Genomic DNA, 21,577 nt, shown 5'->3' with positions numbered 1-21,577 from the left:
GGATGCTTAACCAACTGGGCCACCCAGGTGCCCCAGGTACAATTTGTTCTAAATAGTTGCTCCACACCGCATAGGTTGAGCCTCTGTCACTACAGTGCCCGAAGGGTTTATCGCATAATAATGAGAATGACGAGGCATTTTCTGTGTCTCTTCTTGTTCCTATTTGCATATTGCTGAGTATTACTGCAGATAACAACACCTTTGCAAATCCACATTCGATCCTGCTGGAACGAAGATTAGGCAAGAACATTACTTCATCTTTACTAATGACTTCTTTTCCCTATAATTTGTGATCTCCGTCCTCTAATTTGATGAATAAGCATTTATTGAGAATTTACTAGGTGTGAAGAATTGCTGCAGAGATAGAGATGAGTAAAACACAGTCCTTGCCCTCCTCTAGGTCTCTAATGGGACAGCGGAGATAACTAACAACAAATTGTAAGGCAAATCTGACAGATAAGTGCTCTGGGAAGCCTGGGGGAAGGCAAGATTTACACCAATGAGATAAACTTGGGAAGACATCATAAGACTGATGACTTTTGTTCTGAGCCTTGATGAATGATTAGGCTTTCTCATTGTGGAAAAAGGGTGGGAGAATGCCCTGCGGAGGGACTTGTATTGTAAACAGATAAGATTTAATGCACACACATTCAGAAAAAGATCACCCAGGATGGTCTGAGTGTGGGGTATGCTGTTGTAAGAGGAAAAGGGGGTGAGGCCAACTTGTCAAGTCCTTGAATGCTCTTATTAAAGAGTTTACAAGAGGGCCTTCAACGGCCTATGATTAAAGCATTCTCATGATGGTAATTATTTTAGAAATGTCACTCTGGCTTCTGGATCCCGATAAAATGGCAACCCATTTTAGGCTACTGGCTATCTTGCTCAACCCAGTTCTGGGAGTGCCTCAGAAACGGGGCAGCTGATGTATCTGAGCCCTCTAGAAGCTTCTAGAGGACAGCAAATAATTGGGTCCCAGGGTATGTGTGTGTGTGTGACTCTTGTCTACAGGAGAAGGGGAAAGGTATGACAATTGGGAAAGCTTTTATCTTGGGCCCTTTCTCTCCCCCATATTTCCATGGACAGATTATAGTTTATCCCAACTCCACTGCAAGACAAAACAGAATCACTAGTCCTGCACCAGTAGGAAATAGAGCTTGTAGCTACACGAGGGCAGGCTTAACCCCTGGGGATAGGAAGAAGGTAACAGGTGCAGGTAGATCCACATTCCCTTTAAGAACAGGAACTGCTACTACTCCAAAGAGTACTGGAGGTCTTGGCCAATGTGTTAAGAAGTAATAGGTATAAGGATTTGAAAGGAAGTGACAGGTGCCTGGTGGGCTCAGTTGGTAGAGCATGTGACCCTTGATCTTAGGGTCATGAGTTCAAGCCCCACATTGGGTGTAGAGCCTACTTAAAAAAGACAAGACAAGACAAGGCAAGGCAAGGCAAGACAAGACAAGAAAAGGGGCACCTACGTGGCTCAGTCGTTAAGTGTCTACCTTCGGCTCAGGTCATGATCCCAGGGTCCTGGGATCGAGCCCCAAACTGGGCTCCTTGCTCAGCAGGAGCCTGCTTCTCCCTCTCCGTCTGCCCCTCCCCTACTTATACTTTCTCTCTCTCTCTCTCAAACAAACAAATAAATAAAAATCTTTAAAAAAATTTTGAAAGAGGGCGCCTGGGTGGCTCAGATGGTTGAGCGTCTGCCTTTGGCTCAGGTCATGATCCCAGGGTCCTGGGATCGAGTCCCACATCGGGCTCCCTGCTCCTTGGGAGCCTGCTTCTCCCTCTGCTTCTCTCTCTCTCTCTCTCTCTCTCTCTCTCTCTCTCTCCCCCCCCGTCTCTCATGAATAAATGAATAAAATCTTTTAAAAAAATAAATAAAAAAATAAAAAAGTTTTGAAAGAAAGAAAAAACAAGAAAGGAAGTGACAAAACTGTCATTATTTACAGATGATCTAATTATCTATATAGAAAACCCCACAGAATTAATAGAATCCTGGCAAGGATGTCAGGAACAAGATCTGCTTACAAAAATCAGAAGCGTTCTTCTATATCAGCAATATTTAACCAGAAAATGTAATAGAAAATAAGATACCTCTCTTGAGAGCAACAACATTATAAAGTACCTAAAAGTTAACTTCATGAAAAGCTCAAAATGATTTTTGGAGGAAAAATGTAAAACTATTAAAGGACACAGAATAAGACTTGAATAAGCAGAGAGATAGGCTATAGTGATGGACACGACTTCCTAACATGTAGAGATGCCAATTCTCCCAAAATTAATCTAAAAATGTAAGGCAATTTCAACACATTCCTACAATTTCTTTGGTGGCATGAAAAAGGCATATTCAGAAATTTATATAGAAGAATAAAATCAAGGTCCCTAATTAGTTAGTTTTGAGTAAAGAGCAAAGAGAAGGGACTCGCCCCACTATACTTCAGTGCCATGTGATAAATACCACGATGCAGAAACATGCACATAGACTGAGGGCCATAAAGTACCCGGAAATGGATACACATGCATTTAGGCTTCCAGGTGTGAGTGTACCTGATGGATGGGAAAGAGGGCACCACAGGTCAAGAAGACAGGGTAAGTTGCTTAGTAGACAGGGAAACGGAGCACTACATGGAGAAAAATGAAGTTGAGTCCTTGACACCCATAAACAAAGGTGGACTTCAGATGCATTAAAGATATGAACGTGAAAGGCAACCGTACAAAAAAAAAACACACATAGAAATATACATAGGAGAATATATTTATGATTTTATTTTATTTTTTAGATTTTTTTTTCTTTGACAGAGAGACAGCGAGAGAGGGAACACAAGCAGGGGGAGTGGGAGAGGGAGAAGCAGGCTTCCCGCTAGGCAGGGAGCCCGATGCGGGGCTCGATCCCAAGACCCCGGGACCATGACCTGAGCCAAAGGCTGACGCTTAACGACGGAGCCACCCAGGCGCCTCTGTTTATGATTTTAAAGTGGGAAAGAGTTCTTTTAAAAACAAGACCCTGGGTGGCTCAGTCGATTAAGCATCTGTCTTTGGCTCAGCTCAGGATCCTAGGGTCCTGGGATGGAGCCCCGTGTCAGGCTCCCTGCTCAGTGAAGAGCCTGCTTCTCCCTCTCCCTTGGCCCCTCTCCCTGCTCGTGCTCTCTCTCTCTCAAATAAATAAATAAAATCTTAAAAAAAAACAAAAACCCAAGACCTAAAAAGTACAATCAGAGGCCAAAAAAATTGAGGGATTTGACTATTTCAGAATTAGTGATAATGATGGATATTGTTAACAGAATTAGCTGACAGGTGATAGACTGAGAAAAAAATATTTGAGACTTCTAAAACCAACAGGGATTATTACCTAGAATATATAAGAAAGTACTACCAATCAATCAGAAAAAGACAGAACCCAATAGAAAAATGGACAAAGAATATGAATATGTGACTCACACAAGAGAGTCCACTAGTTTTTCTCAACCCCACCAGTTACAGATGCATGAAAATGAAAACAGAGCAAGAGATCTCTTTTTACCCCCGAGGTTGGCAAAAATCAGGAAACCGGGTAACACCAAATTCTGGCGAGGTCTGAAACTCTTCTGCCAGCCCGCTGGGAAAGTACACTGCGGGCACTGTCTAGGGCAGGGCAAAGATAAGCAAAGCGGGACACTAGCTCAAGCAGTGGGGACAGGTCTTACTCAGTAACTATGTTGCAAGAGGGAAAAAGAATCGAGGGAGAACGGGACTCCACTTCCTCCAAAACAAAAGGCTGGCAACATTTTTAAGGCAGGGAGATACTTAAAGGATGTGCAGAAGAGAAAGGTATTGAGGCGGGTGTTAAGAGGGCTCAGTCTCTGTGACGAGGCCGCCTGGACTGGCTCATTGGGGCTTATCTAGAGGAGAAGCAAATTCTCCTGTGTCTGTGACAGGAGCCGCTGCTCCAGCCTGCAGCAAGGTGATGGCTCAAGGCAGTCCCTGCCAGGAGAGGAGAGGAAACCGTTGCGGGTGGTAGATTTGATTTCAAAGGGCAGAGAAAGAATTTATCATTGCAAGAGTTCTAAAGTCACTGCTCTAAGGGGAAGTTCGGGAGCCTACCTGCTAAAACACACAGCAAATTCTCCTGGCCACACTGAGCTTCCATTGCAGGTGAACACTCCAAGGGGGCTGGGGTCACCCTAGGGATGAGCTTAAGCTACTGAAGCCGTGCTAGCCTGCTGTCAGGTCCCTCCGTGGAGGGGTTTGGATGGAGCGTTAGAGGCCAAGAGCTCTATAGTTCTCAGGGATAACCTGATAGTACTTCGTCGGCATCAACTGGTATGGACGGGGGCGCCTGGGTGGCTCAGTCGGTTAAGTGGCTGCCTTCGGCTCAGGTCATGATCCCAGGGTCCTGGGATCAAGCCCCGCATCGGGCTCCCTGCTCAGCGGAGAGCCTGGTTCTCCCTCTCCCTGCCACTCTGCCTACTTGTGCTCTCTCTCTATCAAGTAAATAAAGAAAAATATTTTTTAAAAAAATTGGCATGGACAGTATAACTCAGCGATGCCCCTCCTGGGCCTCTGCTTCAGAGAAACCCTTGCTCAGGTCCTAAAGGATCAGGTCCTAAAATTCCTCTCCCCAGAGTGCAGGCTGTAGGCAGCGACGGGGGGCGGGGGGATCTGCCAGGGGAACGGTGTTTAAAAATAGAAACCACAATAACATAGTGTATTTTATAAGTTCATATACATACCCAAGAACATGTTATCAAAAACAGGAGAGTGGGGGCACCTGGGTGGCTCAGTCGTTAAGCGTCTGCCTTCTGCTCGGGTCGTGATCCCAGAGTCCCGGGATCGAGCCCCGTGTCGGGCTCCCTGCTTAGCAGGAGGCCTGCTTCTCCCTCTCCCACTCCCCCTGCTTGTGTTCCTGCTCTTGCCATCTCTCTGTCAAATAAATAAATAAAATCTTAAGAAACAAAACAAAACAGGAGAGTGAAGCCCTGCGGGAAGGAGGGAAATGGAAGCGTCAGGGATGGAGGGAGAAAAAAAGAAAATGAGAAAAAGAAAAGAGCAGCTCCTTACACCACTGGACGATGAGCGGGGCATAAACCGCACTGGCTACACTGCGGTCAGAGACGGGGGTGGGGGGCAGGAGAAAGGCTGTCATCCACAGGGTGGATGGGAGCCAGAGGCTGGAGGGCAGAGGCCGGGGGAGTCGCTGGGCGGGGCAGGTGGGGAGGGCCATGGTCAGGAGGAGAGCCAAGGTGATGGCAGTAAAACCAAACTCTCAGTGTCGATGAAGGATCTGCTGTGTACCAGGCCCTGTCAGGCTCTTTCATCCTGTTTGGGATCCCAGAAGCTCCCAGAAGGAAGAAGCCTTTAGAATGGATGCTGCACGGAACGTGGGCTGGCGTCCAAGGTGACCCCCGAAGTTTCTAACTTGGGCGCCTGGGAAGAGGATGGTGCCATTAACCAAACTAAGAAGTAAGTGAGGTGGGAAACACAAAAACATGACCTGGGATCTCCCAATGCATGACTTTGGCAATCCAGATTCTAAGAAGGCATTCCTACTCAGGCAGAAGAGAAGTGATATTTACCCTGCTCCTAGTAATAATGGGTATTTTTGTAAAAACAACAAAAAATTAAAGTGCTTATTGCACATTAGATACCATGCTTCAGCTGTTTGCACCCATTAGCTCATTCACAACCCTCTAAATACTATTTTTTTAAAAAAGATCCTATTTATTTGAGAGAGGGAGTGACCGTGAGTGGGGGGAGGGGCAGAGAGAGAGCATCTTCAAGCAGACTCCCTGCTGAGTGCGGAGCCTGCTGCGGGGCTTTATCTAATGACCCTGAGATCATGACCTGAGCCAAAACCAAGCGTCGGACGCTCAACCAACTGGGCCACCAGGGAGCCCCTAAAATACTATTATTATCTCCACTTTATTGATTAGGAAATGAGCTCAGAGAAGTACCTGTCTCCAGTCCCAAGGTCATAGAGCTTCTGCAAACCCACATCTTCTGATTCCTTAGCCCAACCATGTATCAGATACCATGCCACAGGCTTACTTTTCATGTAATTCTCACCAGTTTCCCATGAGATAGGCTTATTCTTATTCTCTTCATTTCACAAATGAGGCACGTGAGCCGCAGAGCCCTTCAATGACTGGTCCAGCCTCTAATTCAGACCCAAGGGCCGTGGTCTTTTCACATCCACAGCTGCACATCTGTCCGTGCAATTCCTCAAAGTACTCCTCGTGTTACTGATTCAAACCCCGCCCGGAGGTCAGAGGAGCCAACAGAGACGTATGAACCAATTGCAGTGCAGGGACCTTTTGGGAGCACAAATCAAACAAGTGGTTAGTAGAACCACCAAGAGGACAGATGGGAAAATATGATGTTAAGGAATTAGTCTAGATTCTTGTGAGTGGTAGTAACATTGTGATTATGTTTTCAATAAGGGGGTCCTTTCTGAGAGAGAAGTATGTCCAGATGAAATCATACAGTGATTGTCAAAGTGTGGCCCCTGGATCTGCAGCACCGGTATCATCCGGGAACTTGTCAGAAACACAGATTCTCAGTCCCACCTCAGACCTGCTGAATCAGAAACCCAGGCTGGGGTCCAGCAATCTGTGTTTGAACAAGCCCTTTAGGGGGTTTCGATGTTCAGTCAAGGTTGAGAACGACTGAAAGAATGTTGAGTCTTGAATTTGTCTCAAACCAGCCCGGGGAAGGGGTGATGAGTTGGTGAGGGTGCAGAAGAAGAAGCAAGGTTGGTCATGAGTTGCTGATTGTCAAAGCTGGGAGATGGGTACACGGGGGTTCATTCTAACTATACTGTTGTTGTTGTTTTTAAGATTATTTATTTATTTATTTGAGAGAGAGACAGAGACTGTGAGATAGAGAGCACAAGCAGGGGGAGCAGCGGAGGGAAGGGGAGAAGCAGACTCCCCACTGAGCAGGGAGCCCGGTGTGGGGCTCCATCCCAGGACCCTGAGATCATGCTGAGCCGAAGGCAGATGCTTAACCCACTGAGCCACCCAGGCACCCGTACTCTCTGTTTTATACCTGTTTGGAAGCTTTCCCTGACCGTTTTTCTGCAGTAACCGCCCCCCCCCCCCCCCCCCCCCCCCAGCCGGCTGCTCTCTCCTTGTTCAGCTTGGTCCTTTTTCTCCAGATCTCCTCCACCTGGAACGTTCCCTCCTGGCTTCAGAAATGGCAGCTCCTCTTATTCTCCTTATTTGCCTCGAGTTTTCCAAATTTTTGAGGCTCTCTCTGCTCTTGTCCCGTCTCCTTGTCCTCCCTGCTGATGTTTTTAAATGACCCATCTCTCATCTGTTGTCGGTTCTCTCCTACTTGGCTCACTCTTTGTGTTTGCAGAACCGGGTTTCTCAGAGGCACGGACCAGGCCCGCCTGCCATCCAAGACCTTTTCTCTGCACTTGCCACTTGGGGTCCTTCTACTGCTTTTGTTGGCACTGTTGACTCTTCCTTGGCTAGTGTGACAAAGAACCACAGGCTCAACATGGCATCACTGAGGCCAAGTCTTGAAACAGGGACTTAACACCTAACCTAACTGTAGTTTCAACCTCTCCTAGAAAGGTAGTCTTCAGCAGTCAGGCAGAGAGATTCTGGTCAGCACCCAAGAGGCAATCTGTCACGTGGGTCCTCTCCATCCACCCCGACCCCCACCTCCATCCATCCAAGGGAAGATGAAATACTCTGCAGAATGAGACCCCTGCCCTCTCCCCTAAGGGAAAGTGCCCTTGCCAGGACTGATCCTTTCTTTTGCTAATAACCTCTTTGTCCCACCCTTCTTCCTATAAAAACCTTCCATTTGGTACAACTCCTCCGGGGAGCTCCCTTCCATTTGCAAGATGGGATGCTGCCTGATTCTTGAATCACTTAATGAAGCCACTTAGATCTTCAAATTTGCTCAGGTGAATTTTTTGTTCTTCAACACTAGTCTATTGCTTCTTTCATTTTAAAAAAAGAAGGGCGCCTGGGTGGCTCATTTGGCTAAGCATCTGCCTTCGGCTCAGGTCATGATCCCAGGGTCCTGGGAACAAGTCAGAATTGGGCCCCCTGCTCAGTGGGGAGCCTGCTTCTCCCTCTCCCGCTCTCCCTCCCCCCTGCTTGTACTCTCCCTCTCTGTCTCAAATAAATAAATAAAATATTTTTAAAAAGAAAAAAGAAAACATTTGCTTCTTTCAATGTTTTTAAAATTTAACTTGTGTGACTTTTTAATTTGTAATAGATTTATTTAAAAAAAAAAAACCAGCAACCTCAACAATGCAGAAGTGTAACAAGTAAAACTATCACCTTGTTTCTTGGGACACTGTTATCACAGTTTTTACTTCCTACTGCCCTAGCTAATCCCTCCTCCAGGTCTGAGTTCCTCCCTCCCCTCTTCCTGCCTTAGGTTCCCCAGGACAGCCCTTCATCTATGGAGCTGCAAGACCACAGCCCATTGTTTCTTCAGACTGAAAGATGGAGAACGTTCATGGGGGAGGAAGAAGTGAAACAGAGAAGAGGAGAGCAAAAGCAGAACCAGTGAGTGGGAGGAGGGTGGTTGGCAGCCTAGAAGTGGGACAATGAATAAAGTGTCCGTCCTGGATGTCTGGCTCTGATGATGCCCCAAACTCTTCCCTTCATTGAGTGTCCTTGGCTCTTGGTCTTGGCTCTTGGGCTCTTTTAGGAGCTCTGAGGCCCAGAAGCTTCTTTAGAGGGCCTATCGATGAAACACTGAGCACCATGGGAACTTAGAATGAAGACTCATTGTCATGCACTATGGCTGTCCCTGCCCTGGGCTGTGAACTTGGACCCCTCCTGGTGGGCTCACTTCCCAGAGGCCAGTGCTATGTATATAATCACTTCCCCTTGTCCCCAAAGCCATCAAGCCACTGACTTATAGACAATCTACCCATTGTCATATTTATCTGAATCCCTCGAATTATATCTTTGTTGCTCTTCTGGGAATTTCTTGATCTTCTTGAGGGAGTCCCTCAAGAAACCTGACTCCCTGTTTTAAATCGCTGGTATTCCCAGGTTTCATGACATCTTGAAACTTGTCTTAGGATGTTGTCAATGCGGGGGCGCCTGGATGGCTCAGTCAGTGGAGCGTCTGACTCTTGGTTTCAGCTCAGGTCATGATCTCAGGGTCATGAGCCTGAGCCCCGCATTGGGCTCCACGCTTAGCACAGAGTCTGCTTAAGACTCTCCCTCCCTCTTGCTTGCTCTCTCTGCCTCTAAAATAAATAAATCTGAAAAAAAAAAGATGTTGTTGATGTAAAAATTATTAAGATCATGTAGAAATGTAGGAAAGTGCTATGATCCAATGCTAGGTTTTTATTAAAAAGGTGTGTACACAATATGGTATATTTACTTGATAGTAACTAGATAAATATTTTTTTGTTGTCATGGACAAGAACTTGAGAATGGAACGTGCAAGAAGTTGTCAGCTAGGATGGATTAGTGGGCAATTTTTTTTCCTTTTATGAATTCCCTCTAAATAATTTTGTTTATAAAAATCATTTGGCCAAGATGTTTCCCTGTTCTAGTTCAATGTTGAGAGTTCTGTTTCCAGTCTTGGCGGGGCCTGCTTTGTCCAGCATCAGACTCTGTTGAATCTTCACAGAATCAACATGTTGCTCACGCCCCAGATGGAAGACAACGGAGTTATCTTTGACTTCCCTGAGCTTCCCCTTTAGTCTGGACAATGGCTACAAGTTAGCACTGTTCCTTCCACAACTTTTCTCTGCCTTCTTTCCCATTTCCCTTCTGCGGGCAGCTAGTTATAGACCTATTGTGATGGCATTTCTTTTATTCACGACCTCTCAATTGATTTCTTTCTTTTGAATTGTGTTAACATGGTTTTTCTCTCAGAGGTGTAATGACCTCCAAGATGCTTCTTATCACAGATCAGATGCCTTCACTATAAACAAACAACTCTACAGTTACAAGCGGTATACTTTGTAATTACGGCGTATGGAGTCCTCCCTAAATATCTCAAACGAGTCTTACAAATTCTCACTGGAATGAAATGGCACAGTCTCTGTCATAAAAATGGAATGACTGAGGTATCTGAGGTATTTCCCTTTCCTGTGCCCACCCCCCCAAGGGAAACAGAATTTGAAGGAAGAGCCCACGTTTCTGGGTTCTAATTTTCTAATTCTCTGAACATCCTTTAAGGACTTTCTCTGTCTCTTGCCATCATTTCTACCATCCATGAAATCCTGTTGAGTAGAGAAAACACAGATATGTCTATCAAAAACAACTTTTGCAAGGGCCCCTGGGTGGCTTGGTCAGTTAAGGGTCTGACGCTTGGTTTCGGCTCAGGTCGTGATCTCGGGGGTCAGGGGATCGAGCCCTGAGTTGGGCTCCATCTCAGTGGGGAGTCTGCTTGTCCCTCTCTCCCCCTCTGCCCCTCCCTCTGTTCTCTCTCTTTCTCAAATAAATAAATAAATAAAATCTTTGGAAAGAAACTAACTTTTGCGTATCAGTGTTAAAAACTGAAATGCAGATGTAAGTAATCTAGTTATAATTTATTCCACTGCACGGGGCGCCTGGGTGGCTCAGTTGGTTAAGCGACTGCCTTCAGCTCAGGTCATCATGATCCCAGGGTCTTGGGATCGAGCCCCGCATCAGGCTCCCTGCTCGGCGGGAAGCCTGCTTCTCCCTCTCCCACTCCCCCTGCTTGTGTTCCCTCTCTCACTGTGTCTCTCTCTGTCAAATAAATAAATAAAATCTTTAAAAAAAATAACTTACTCCACTGCAAAGTGAACCTCAAATGCTTTTTTTCCCCCTAACTCACCCTTTTATTATAACAGAGTGTAACTTCAGGAACAGATGGAAGAACGGCACAGGGTGAGGTCTGTGATAGGGGCGCCATGCCTCTCCAGGGCCCACTGTCCCCACATCTCCGTGCGCTCGCCAACCCATAAGTTCTCCAAACCCCGTCCCTTTGGTTGTTTTTTTTATGGAGGCTTCATTACCCGGGCATGATTGATGAAATCATTGGTGATTGGTGATTGATTCAACCTCTAGCCCCTCTCCTCTCCCCTAAGCCCCAAACTCTTAATGTCAAGGATGGGGGATGGGGTAGGCATAAAGAAGCTAGCTCCTTAGGTAAGACTTCTTTACTCTGTGCGCTCAGCACGCCGCCTCTCCCTGGGGGACTCTCTCCAGTTCACCGGCTGCGCTGTCCTGGATGAGAGAACTGTGAAGGCTTGGCTGCCTATCCACTCTCCTGGCCACTGGGGACACTTGAGCCCTTTTTCCGGGCTTGAGAGGGAGCTGGATCCTTGCCAGGGCTGGCCTCTGGCCAGAGAAGCAACTCAATTTGAAGGGTCTGTAAGGAAGCTCCCTGGCCCCCACCTATCCATGCCATGAAACCAGCAATGTTAACTGCACCAGGGTCCCAGCCTACTGAGCTCTCCGTCAGACACTGGGGCCGAAAGAAGGTGGGTCGCTCGCCAGTTTTCCTCGAAAGGAACGGCAATGAAGGATCAGGTTATCGATTCCTGCAATGGTACAGAACAAGAGTATCTAAGCAAAGGGAAATCACCAGCTTATTCTAATAGCATGCGGTATCTCTGAGGCTCAGGAATACCTCCCAGCTCCAAGATTCTAGTGATCAGGCATTTCCTGTCGTAAAGTAATTCTGAGTCTACTTGATTAAAAGGCATTATTGCCTCCATAGGAAGACTGGTTTGTTAGGACAAAAGTGACATTCTTTGAAAGGCCGATGTGTAGAATTAGGGGAAAAGAAATGTCTGAAGTCATCATTCATTCTTCTCTTAGGGTTCATGAAAGCTGGTGTGGTTGCCCAAACAAGGGAAGTTGGTGGGGTTGCCTAAACTAGAAACTATGGGTGAAACCGTCCCCCTTCAGCCATTTGAGGCGTTCCTACAGCAGAGAACTACCATTAATACCGTGCTCATTATGTGCCCCTGGGCTAAGTTCTTTACAGGCCAAGCTTGTTATATTTATTCCTCCCTATTGCTCTTTGGGGGGTATACTTACTCTATGGCCCTCATCTCTTTAAAAAGGAAAATAGGAAATTGAAACTCAGGTTAAGCGACTTGCCCAATTTACCATGAGTAGTGAGTGGTGGAGCTGACTTTCAAAACCCAGGTTCATGCGATGCCAAACTCCTTCCCCTTTGTCACTGGGCCTCCCTAACCCCGGGCAGAAACTGTCAGAATTGGTATCAGGAGTCCTCACTTTAGGTTGGCACCGTGCACTTGCTGGGATGTGCTCTATGACTGTCCTTTGGTTTGAAAGACAGGGGTGAGAGAGGGCAGTGTTTCACACTGAGAACAAGAACAGGATCCAGACCAAAGCCCTGAGGTTAGGGAAGAGTGGATCCAAGCAGCAGGGGTAAAAGGAGATATGAGAAAACTCACACTATTGTAGCCTAATTATGTCCCTTAAACAGTCTCTTGTCAGCTGACCATGGTTTTCAGAACAGTTTACCTGGAAAGAGGAACCATATTGTACCAACACTTATTTTCACTTAAAATGCTAACTTAACTTAGTCCCTGTGCATAGATTTTTAAATTATTGTCATTTTTTTATTAATCACGAAGAGGGCTTTATAAAAATCCTGATGATGAGCCACGATTCCCCACTTGACAGAAGCAATCGCTATAGGAGTCGGTGGACAAGTAGTTGGACCAGAGTCACAAGTTGCCATGGTAACCGGTGGCACGGGCTGAAGCGGATCTTACAGTCAGTCCCTTGCTGGAACCCAGTTTTCGTTTTCTTCTTAGTAAACCGAGGCTGAGATCAAAACAACCTTTGTTTCGAGCCCTCTCTCGGGAATATCTTGTGTATGTCAAGTACTTTGATTTGATTTTCCAAAGCACTTCCACATCTACGGTCTCATCCCACACTCACAACCCAGCGTGGGGTTAGACCATCTTAGTTTGACTTAGGGATCCAGAAGCCGAGGCCGATGCAGGCCAGGAGATTTGCTATAGGCCTAGAGCTTGTTCCTGGCAGAGCTGAGTTCAGCATTCTTTCCTGCGGGTCACTCTGCCCTCCAGCTGATCCTGCCTGAAAGTGAGCAGGGTAGCCAGGGTTCACACACAGGCTATGACTCCAGGCCACGGCTTCACAAGCAAAGCAGCGGATGTGGATAAAGCTACAAAAGCGACTATATTTTCAAAGACCTAGACATTTGCACTAGGATCAAAGGGTCCATGCGAGACCTCAGTCACTACCCAGTCAGAGGAAATCCCTTGGCTTTTTCCTTCCTTCTTCCTCTCCTTCCCTTTCCTTCCTTCCTTCCCTCCCTCCCTCCCTCCTTCCCTCCCTCTCTCTCTCTCCCCCTCTGCTTTCCTCCATACCCCCCTTTCCTTGGTCAAAGCAGAGCTCACTGATATAACAAGGAACTATGTAGTCGGGCTCATATTCTCATTGGCCGGAGAACTGTGTCGAATCAGAACTCTGTGGTCTCAGGTTCCTTGTCCCACATTTTGGCAGATGTGCTGGGCATTGATCAGAGAGAGGGGCTCTCAGTCACCCCATGGGGACTGGGGGGGAGGACACAGCCATGTCCCATGCTGAGCATTATTTCATTGCCAGAACTGGCACACTGTGCCCCTCATCAACAAATAAATGATCATAACATATAGAAAACTGGAGAATCCTCATCTCAGCAGGATCCAGAAGGAGAACATCCCCATCTAAAGAATTTGCTAGGATAGCCGTGAAAAGGGCCCCTCCTGGCCTGTGGAGACAGAGAATCATCTGGTTGAGGATTCAGTCTCTGCCACTCAAAAAGCCTCACTCAAGGAAAGGATTTAGCTTTTTCAAGCCTCAGATTCATGATCTGTAAAATGGCAAACCTAACACCCACCCCACAGGTTGTTGTAAGAATAAAGTGCCATGCACAGTGTCAGGCAAACAGTAGGTACTCAATAAATGTTAGTTCTCCTCCTACCAGTCCTTTCTTTAGCCATAAAAAGGTGCGTTCCCAATTGAGTGACGCTGTTTGAAGGGTTAACTCTTAACCCTGAGAAATCAAAGTCTCTACACTAACACCATTATGCCCAACAGGCCAATGATTAGGGCGTGTATGGGCCAGCGGGGCCGGCTTTGAGAAAGAGGAGCCCGGTATTAGCTGTGCATTTCAATGGTTTTATGAAGTCACAGAATCTAATTCTTACATGGGTGATGCCTACCCTCACTGCCCCAGGACCAAGTGGATCCCTTCTGGTTATACACCAACCTTGCATCACACTTAATCCAGTCTTAATTATACGGTTGTTCATGAGACCGTTTTACATACACACTCTCCAAGAGCCAGGACGAAGCCTAGCACAGTGCCTGGCACACAGAGGGTGAATGAATGAACAGAAAAGTTTCCACTTGCCTTATCTCATTCCATCCAGATCTCAATTCTGTTAGCGACTCAGGGGCTGGGATGAGAACCTGCACTGTATGGATGAGGAAACTGAAGTTTCAAGAGGTTGTACCACTGTCAAGGCCATTCAGTAAGTAGTGGTGGGGCAGGCACTTCGGCCCAGACCTCCGGACACCAAATCTCGGGCTCCTTTCCTCCACACTCCTCTGCCCTTTGACTCACCAGCCTCGCCCTCTTGTTGATTCTGACAGGGTGACACCGTACAAGAGCTCCTCTCCCTGGAACCTTCTGTCTGGGCATGTCATTTGGTGGCCAGTTGCCACATTGTGAGCGCTGAAGGTCCCTTTTCCACCTTAACCCATTGAGTAATGGCTTAGTTACTGGCTGGCGAGCACCCCATCTGATGACAGCCAAGCGAGTCCAGACATGTCCAGTTACGCAGGCCTCAGGAAGCCTCTGGCAGGAAAGATTCCCAGAGTTGGGAACTTAACCTGGTTAGTTTTGTGCTGTTTTTTTGAGGGGCCAAGGGGTGCTTGACATTTGGCTTCAGTACTTTAGAAGGTTGGTCCTTCCATCCATTCCTGTTTGCTTTTCCACCCTTCTAATCCCCTAAAATTAAAAAAAAAAAAAAATCACTCAAAGTACTTAGGGCAATTGAATCTCAGTTTATAACCTCAATAATCTTTTAATTGCTATCCGTTCTTTACTAATTAACCACATCTCTGACCCAGACAAGCAGTAAACATCCCAACCCTCTCCTATATCTCCACCACACCCAGTTCACAATCTTGCCTTATTGGTCTATTAAATCCATCCCTTTTTTTAACCGCCCCTCCCCCCCATCTCTGGGGATCCTTGGAGAACACTTAGACACGCATGTTCCAGGACAAATTGAACTTAATATTTAGCCAGACATAATGGGAAAACACCTGAACTGAGAGTAACCAAATGTGTGTATGTGGCCCAGTTTCCCTGTATCTAGTCGTGAGCTGTGGGATGAGTGATTTCATCTGCATGGGTTCAGTCTGTGCATCTCCGAAGCCGCAGGGGCTCTTCCCTACCTCTTGTGTCCTTCGAGTACATTTCATCTTCTAAAGCCCTTGATGACAAATCAGAGACAGGGGCTCTTAAGAGAGCCCCAAGTGAACTGCTCACTCACTGCTCTGGAGCTTATTCAAGGTTCTTTATCAAGAGTTGCAGGCAGAAAAGGTCATCCTTAAGCCTGCTGTGGCCTGGAAGTGCTGGTGACAAGATTGTCTTTGTAACTACTTCCTTAAAAAGACTTCAGAGCTCTTTATTAATGCAAACAATTGCTGAGATAGGGACAGAACAGTAGCATCCCTTTTAATGTGGGTGGCGTGTGCTTCCTGGTGACTCTCAGCACAGAAGCTGCTCTATCCCTCCAAAATCTGCTTGGACAAGTGGTTTCCCTGGTCGCTGAGGCTGGCCTGAGAGTCCACACAGGCTGAGAGCCAGCACAGACCGGAGAGATGTGAGGCTGGTTGGGCTGTCAGGCTGCGGTGGCCAAGAGAATAGGGCAGGATGGGTCAAGTCGCAAAATCAGGGGTCATGTACCAGGGCTGCGTGAGTACCCTTCACTAGACCACATGGTCCGAGCAATGTCTATAGGCAGCAAGGAACCAAGAGACTAGGCAAGGTCACAGAGCAGGAAGGAAACCGAGCCCAGCGTGGGGAGCAGAAGAGACACTGGGAGGCCCAGGGAAGCCAGAAGCACAAATGATAGGGACAATGGGAACAGCAAGTGGCCGTAACAGCAGGAGAAAGATTTATCGAGTATTGAAGGCAGCAGGTTAATAAAATCTTTAACAAGTGAACATGGACTATCAAGGGGGATCAGAGCCACATGTATATGACTAGATGTACGCATATATGTACTTAAAAGAATACACATATGTGTGGGGCGCCTGGGTGGCTCAGTGTCTGCCTTTGGCTCGGGTCATGGTCCCAGGGTCCCGGGATCGAGCCCCGCATCCAGCTTCCTAGTCGGCAGGAAGCCTGCTTCTCCCTCTCCCATTCCCCCTGCTTGTGTTCCCTCTCTCACTGTGTCTCTCTCTGTCAAATAAATAAATATATAAAAAAAAGAACACATATATGTGTGAAAAGTGGGCAGAAATGAGCAACAGGTGATGCTAATATGCACTGGAAGCCGAAACCAGGACACAATGCAAAACGCCTAGTACAGTGCCTGACACATAGTAGGTAATCAATAATACGTCTTTTCCTTCCACTGCTAAACCCACAGAAGGGCTACCGCTCCCCCCAGCTTCCTAGAGAACGGATTGATACTGTGAAGCAGCTTACGTGTTACTAGGGTAAGTCTAATTGCTTCGGAAAGCTGTTCACCGTGTACCCCGCTGTGCTATTTAGCTATTCTAAATGAATTTCTTTGTGTCCAAATGAAAAAGCAAGACCTTCTCAGGCTGCACTGTACAATCGGCCGCGATTCGGAGTTGGAACGCAGCCTCTCTGCTCTCCTTTCCAGTCCCTAAAACGTGTGCCTGGCACACGAGGAGGAGGGCCCCTGAAGGAGGCACTGGCCCACACGGCATTATACTTGGGCTTCTCAGTAAGGGCTGCGACAGCCCGGGGCAGTGGCCCCTGGAGCCAGTCCCTAGGCGCACCCTCCCCGGTGGGGCCGGGGATAGGTGGCTCTGCCCGACCCCTGCCCGCCGCTCCCACGGAGAGACCGGGCTTCCCAGGCGAGCGCTGCCCCCGCCGAGCGCGGCTAAAGTCAGGCTACCACTCACCTCGCAACCGGGGCGCCAGACCTGCTGTGGGCAGGGCGTTCTCCCCCGCGCACGATGACATCATGTGTTTGGGGCTGAGTCGCTCTATAAGAGCGGCCCGCCACGAGCCGGGCGCCCGAAGAGCAGACGCGCTCGCACGGCCGGGCTGCGCGCACGCGGTCCCCAGCACCCGAGCAGAGGCAGCGGGAGCCCCGGCCCACCCCCCACGGCGTCCCCGCCCCGCCCCCGCCGCGCGCGATGCCCCGCAGCCTGCACGCCGCCGCCGTTCTCCTGCTCCTCTGCTTAAAGGAACAGCCGGCCCGCCCAGCCCCGCTCAACGGTAAAGTGTGCGCCCGCTCTTTCCTCAGTCCCCAGCGCGCGGCCACACCTGGCCGGAGGATTGCCCGCGGGGCTCGCTAATGCTAAAGCAAAGTCCTTTTGGCGGGGAGCATACTCTCCAATGGCGTATTTTTAGACACTTTGGAAAACGCGTTTTGGAAAATTCTTTTGCCTTTGGAATGCACGACCTGTTGCGGTGGGGGGAAGCACGTTGTCTTTGGATTAAAACCTGCTCGTGTGTTCTTGGAGCTCTCCCCAGCTCTGGAGGGGTGGGTGGCTTGGGAACTTGCTAAAGGAGTGGGGGAGGGGGGGAGAAGGGGAACCAGGATTTAAAGTGCTGTGCCGCGATCCGCGATCCGCGATCCACGTGCTGATGGTCGAGGAGAGAACGTGGCGTCAGAGCCGCGTCGGAGCCGCCTGGTTAGCAGGAAGGGTTTTGCAATGCCCCAGCTGCAGCACCTTCCCGCAGTGGTGGATGCTTTCCTTTGGAGGAGAGACTCTTTACCATTAAGTTTTACCTCCAAGTCAAAGGGATGATGCATCCCATTCTTAATCATTGTTTTTCTCCAGAAGGGCTCTACTATCTTGAACGTGTGTGTGCACTCGGAAGAGCATACACACCTCACTTCTGAGTGTAATTAGGGCTCTTAACCCCAAAAGGCTGGAGGCTGAGGGTGCCCGAGGGGATGGCAGGAGGAAGTGTGGGGACCTTGGGTCAAGGCAGTGAGTTTGGGTGCGCAGCCAAGGTCAAGGTTAGTTAATCCTTAGGAACAGCAAGAGGATGCCAAGCTCTTGCCTGCCTCTCCAGCTGCTGGCTGAGCACTTTTCTGGGGGTAGATAGTGAGTTTTGTAGAAACTTCCCTGGTAACTGATGGTAGCTCCTGCCCTTGACAGAGTGTGTTCCAAGTTGTAGGGACATTTGTAGGTGCTATCGGTCCTGGACCGAGGTTGGGCTGAAACATTTGTAGGAGGGCTGAAAGTGATTATGATGGCTGGAAATGGATCCTCACTTGATAGACAGTGGTGTGGGAAATTGATCCTGCTCTGTAGCGTGAAGACTCAGAGCCTCCTTCTCTGCTGGAGGTCACACTGTGTCCGTGGGGCTGGGTAGGAGGGAGGTGGGGGGGCTGGCCTGTCACAGCGTTGGGGTTGTTCTTAACTCAAATCCGCTGGCTGGCAAGATATGCTTGGTATTATTTCCGTCGTCTGGTCCGGAAGAGATAGAAGGTTGGGGACGCCCGGGTGGCTCAGTTTGTTAAGCACCGGACTCTTGATGTCAGCGCAGGTCTTGATCTCCGAGGCATGAGTTCAAGCCCCACGTTGGGCTCCATGCCGGGCATGAAGCCTATTTAAAAAAGAAAAAAAAAAGGTTGGTGGAAGAAAGGGATTATATGAAAGTGGAAATTAATTTTTAAAACTGCAGACTTTGACACGTATTCCCCTTTCCAGAAAGCTGCACTGGGACCTGAAGTTTTGTGAGAAATCTCCCTTGTAGTTCCAAGCTGCTCTGAGACAGGAGAGAAACAGCCATTCGTTGGCTCTTTCTAGAAAGCCTGTTACTCCCCTCACTCTGGGGCAGCCCCTCCTCCCTTCCCTCCCTTCCCTCTCTTCCCCTGCCATCCCTGCCCTCCCCTCCCTCTCCTCCCTCTCTCCCTAGCCCCTGCCCTTGCCCCTGCCCTTGCCCCTGCCCGTTTGCCTCCCTTTCCCTCCTCCTTTGCCTTCCTTCCCTCCCCATTTTCCAAGTCGGGGTGGGGGAGCTTGCAGTCAAAAAGCCACTTTCACCCCTACACTGAGTAGCCAGCCTGCCTACCCCTAGAGTCTTTATTCTGTTATTCCTCATGTAGGTTTCTTGACTGTTTGACTGCCTCAGGGGACAAGGTCAAAGCCAAAGTCACCGAGATGTAGAGTCCCACAGGGTGGGGAGTGGAGGGGGGTTAAACTAGGTAATGAGGTCAAAGTGTGGTCTACCCTCCTCCCAGAACATTTAAACTCCCAGCATTTGGCACTGGTGAATGTCTGGGGGAAAAAATGACTGGAGAGGGGAAGGAGGGAGCATAAAAAGGTGAGGTCCCGTGTCTTCTGGAGAAAACCTTGGAATGCTGAGTTGCTGTGGGGAACATTTCAATGATTTCTCGCAGAGTCTGCTCTGCCTGAACCTGGTATGGAGAGCTGGGCGGTCTCTGGCAGTGACGGTTACTCAGAGAAGGTTCTAGCACCCAGACCAGGAAGCAGGCGGGGCCCTGAACCCCTGGCCTGGATCCTCATCTGTCCCACTTCCTCAGTGAGCACGCTGGGCATTCTCCCCGCCCGGTACAGAATAGGCCTGCAGGTTCTAACAGGCAGCAAGCTGGGCCTCCCAAGTCTCCCACACAGAAGAGGAAAAACGTAGGTTTTTTTTTTTTTTTTTTTCTCCTGGAAAAGCCTGCTCCCTGAGGAAGCCTCCAAAGTGTAGGTAGCCTCAGCGGTCTTGGCCCGGCCCGCCTCCTGCGTGTGGCCAGGACTCCTGCCCTAGCCAGGGGGTGGGGAACCATGAGGTGCCACTTCCAAATAACACACACACCCCTTCAGAAAGTCTTCCTCGGGTCAGTTCTGAGCCAAAGAGGGACCAGGGGCCCTGACCTTCATCAGATGACCCCCCCCCAACATTCAGACCACCCTCCCCTTCCTTCTACGGTGCTGCTTCTCCCCAGCTTCCAGCTCCTGAGTCCTTCCGGAGGAAGGACTGTCATTTATACCCAAAGCACCAGGGCTTGAGGACCAGGCGGGCTTGCCCGGAGAGAGGAAGGCAGGGAAGTTCACTCTGGATGCTGCTGCGTTTTAAGAACGCGTCCCTGGTCCTTTGTCACCACCGGAGGTCTCAGTCCCCCATGTCCACTCTGTGACACTGGCCCCTGAGCTGCCCGCAGTATTCCCCGGCTGCCTCATCTGAGGATAAGCCTCGACCAAAGGGAAGACCTCAGCTTAGCAAGCTTTGGTGGGGAGAGCTCAGAAGAGGTGGAATATGAAAGGCTATGATTTGATTTGGGGGCAGGTGCAATTAAACTCCTGGCCAAGGCAGGACTGCTCGGGGGCTGCAGCTGTTTTTCTGGTGGTCTCCAGGATCACGGAGAGTGGCCGTCTCTCCGGGTTAGCTGTGAGGATGAACTCCCCCATTACTCGTGAATGTCTGTGTGCTGAGCTTCCAAGTGCTCTGCCCAGCTATGTGGCAATGATCTGGTTTCTTCTAGCTCTGAAATCCAGAACTGTATTTCAATAGCGAAGTCCTCAGACAAAACCCCTGAAGAGGTTTGAGGTCTCCTGTAGCTTGGTTCCAAGGCAAAGCCTTCTTTGTTCCTTTCCGGCGTCGTTTCGGGAAATGGGCTGGCAGTCCACTTGGGGCTTATGCACAGGTTTGGTTCTGCATGTCTTCATCTAATTGCTAATTCCCGGGAGGTTAATCTTGGGACTCTTAACTCCTGTGGGGTCCATAGCAGGTTTTAGGGGTTCTGCGGACCTCCTGAAATTAATTGTACATGAAATTTTGTGTGTCCAAGCCTATGGACATTTTTATGGGGGAAGAGGTCTGTAAGTACTCATTAGATATTCTAAGGTGTCTGAACACCAGCCCCCCTCGCTCCTTGCGATTGAGAAGGAGGAGACGCGAAGATTTCCCAAGTTTGCTGGAGGTACTGGTAAATGTGCAGAGACACTTCTTAGCGGGCACTGATCTTCCACTTCATGCAGGGGACTGTCCTTGCCTTACATATAAAACACGGTGATAGTGCTCGCTTCAGCAGCACATATACTAAAATTGGAATGATACAGAGAAGATTAGCATGGCCCCTGCGCAAGGATGACACGCAAATTCGTGAAGCGTTCCATATTTTTGCACAAACAATGAATCATGGAACACTACATCAAAAACTAATGATGTAATGTATGGTGATTAACATAACAATAAAAACCTATTAAATAAATAAATAAACTATTTGAAACTTAAAAAAAAAAAGGTGATAGGCTGCAGGTGGTGCACAGAGACCTCACCGTTTCCCTTCCAGCGAGGGAGGATAGTAATAACACCTCAACCTAAACGAATCATGGAGGAACCCTACAGGCCTATTTTACTGAGACATGGAGATACTACCCAGATTGAAAAAGGCTTCAAAGTGCTCTAGGGACCAGGAAAA

At 48.6% G+C, this 21,577-nt stretch overlaps 1 protein-coding gene, 1 long non-coding RNA gene and 1 other non-coding gene across 11 annotated transcripts in view; 2 read left to right on the top strand and 1 right to left on the bottom strand.

The window, feature by feature from the left end:
• Positions 1-12,530: 12,530 nt before the first annotated feature.
• Positions 12,531-17,235, bottom strand: LOC112833103 (uncharacterized). The gene is made up of 3 exons (XR_012373655.1): positions 17,094-17,235; positions 14,331-14,934; positions 12,531-13,009 (listed from the first exon to the last, which is right to left on the bottom strand). It is a non-coding gene; the product is annotated as an uncharacterized lncRNA (long non-coding RNA).
• Positions 17,204-21,577, top strand: part of CA12 (carbonic anhydrase 12) — a 56,027-nt gene continuing 51,653 nt past the window's right edge. For 8 of the 9 annotated variants that reach the window (XM_073877145.1, XM_025884068.2, XM_073877148.1 and 5 more), the window contains exon 1: positions 17,204-17,412. In XM_073877145.1, the coding sequence (XP_073733246.1) occupies positions 17,331-17,412 (82 nt within the window). In that variant the 5' untranslated portion in view covers positions 17,204-17,330. The remainder of the gene's footprint in view (positions 17,413-21,577) is intronic. The other variant, XM_073877149.1, reaches the window with a different exon arrangement.
• LOC112833497 (U6 spliceosomal RNA) lies at positions 21,172-21,278 on the top strand. The gene has a single exon (XR_003210649.1). It is a non-coding gene; the product is annotated as a U6 spliceosomal RNA (small nuclear RNA).

The sequence above is a fragment of the Callorhinus ursinus genome, unplaced genomic scaffold (assembly GCF_003265705.2).
Source record: "Callorhinus ursinus isolate GAN/ISIS: 27379988/994484 unplaced genomic scaffold, GSC_fseal_2.0 scaffold25, whole genome shotgun sequence".
Lineage (NCBI taxonomy): Eukaryota > Metazoa > Chordata > Mammalia > Carnivora > Otariidae > Callorhinus > Callorhinus ursinus.
Note: the sequence above shows the minus strand (reverse complement) of the source record. Positions and strands in the feature narration are given on the sequence as shown.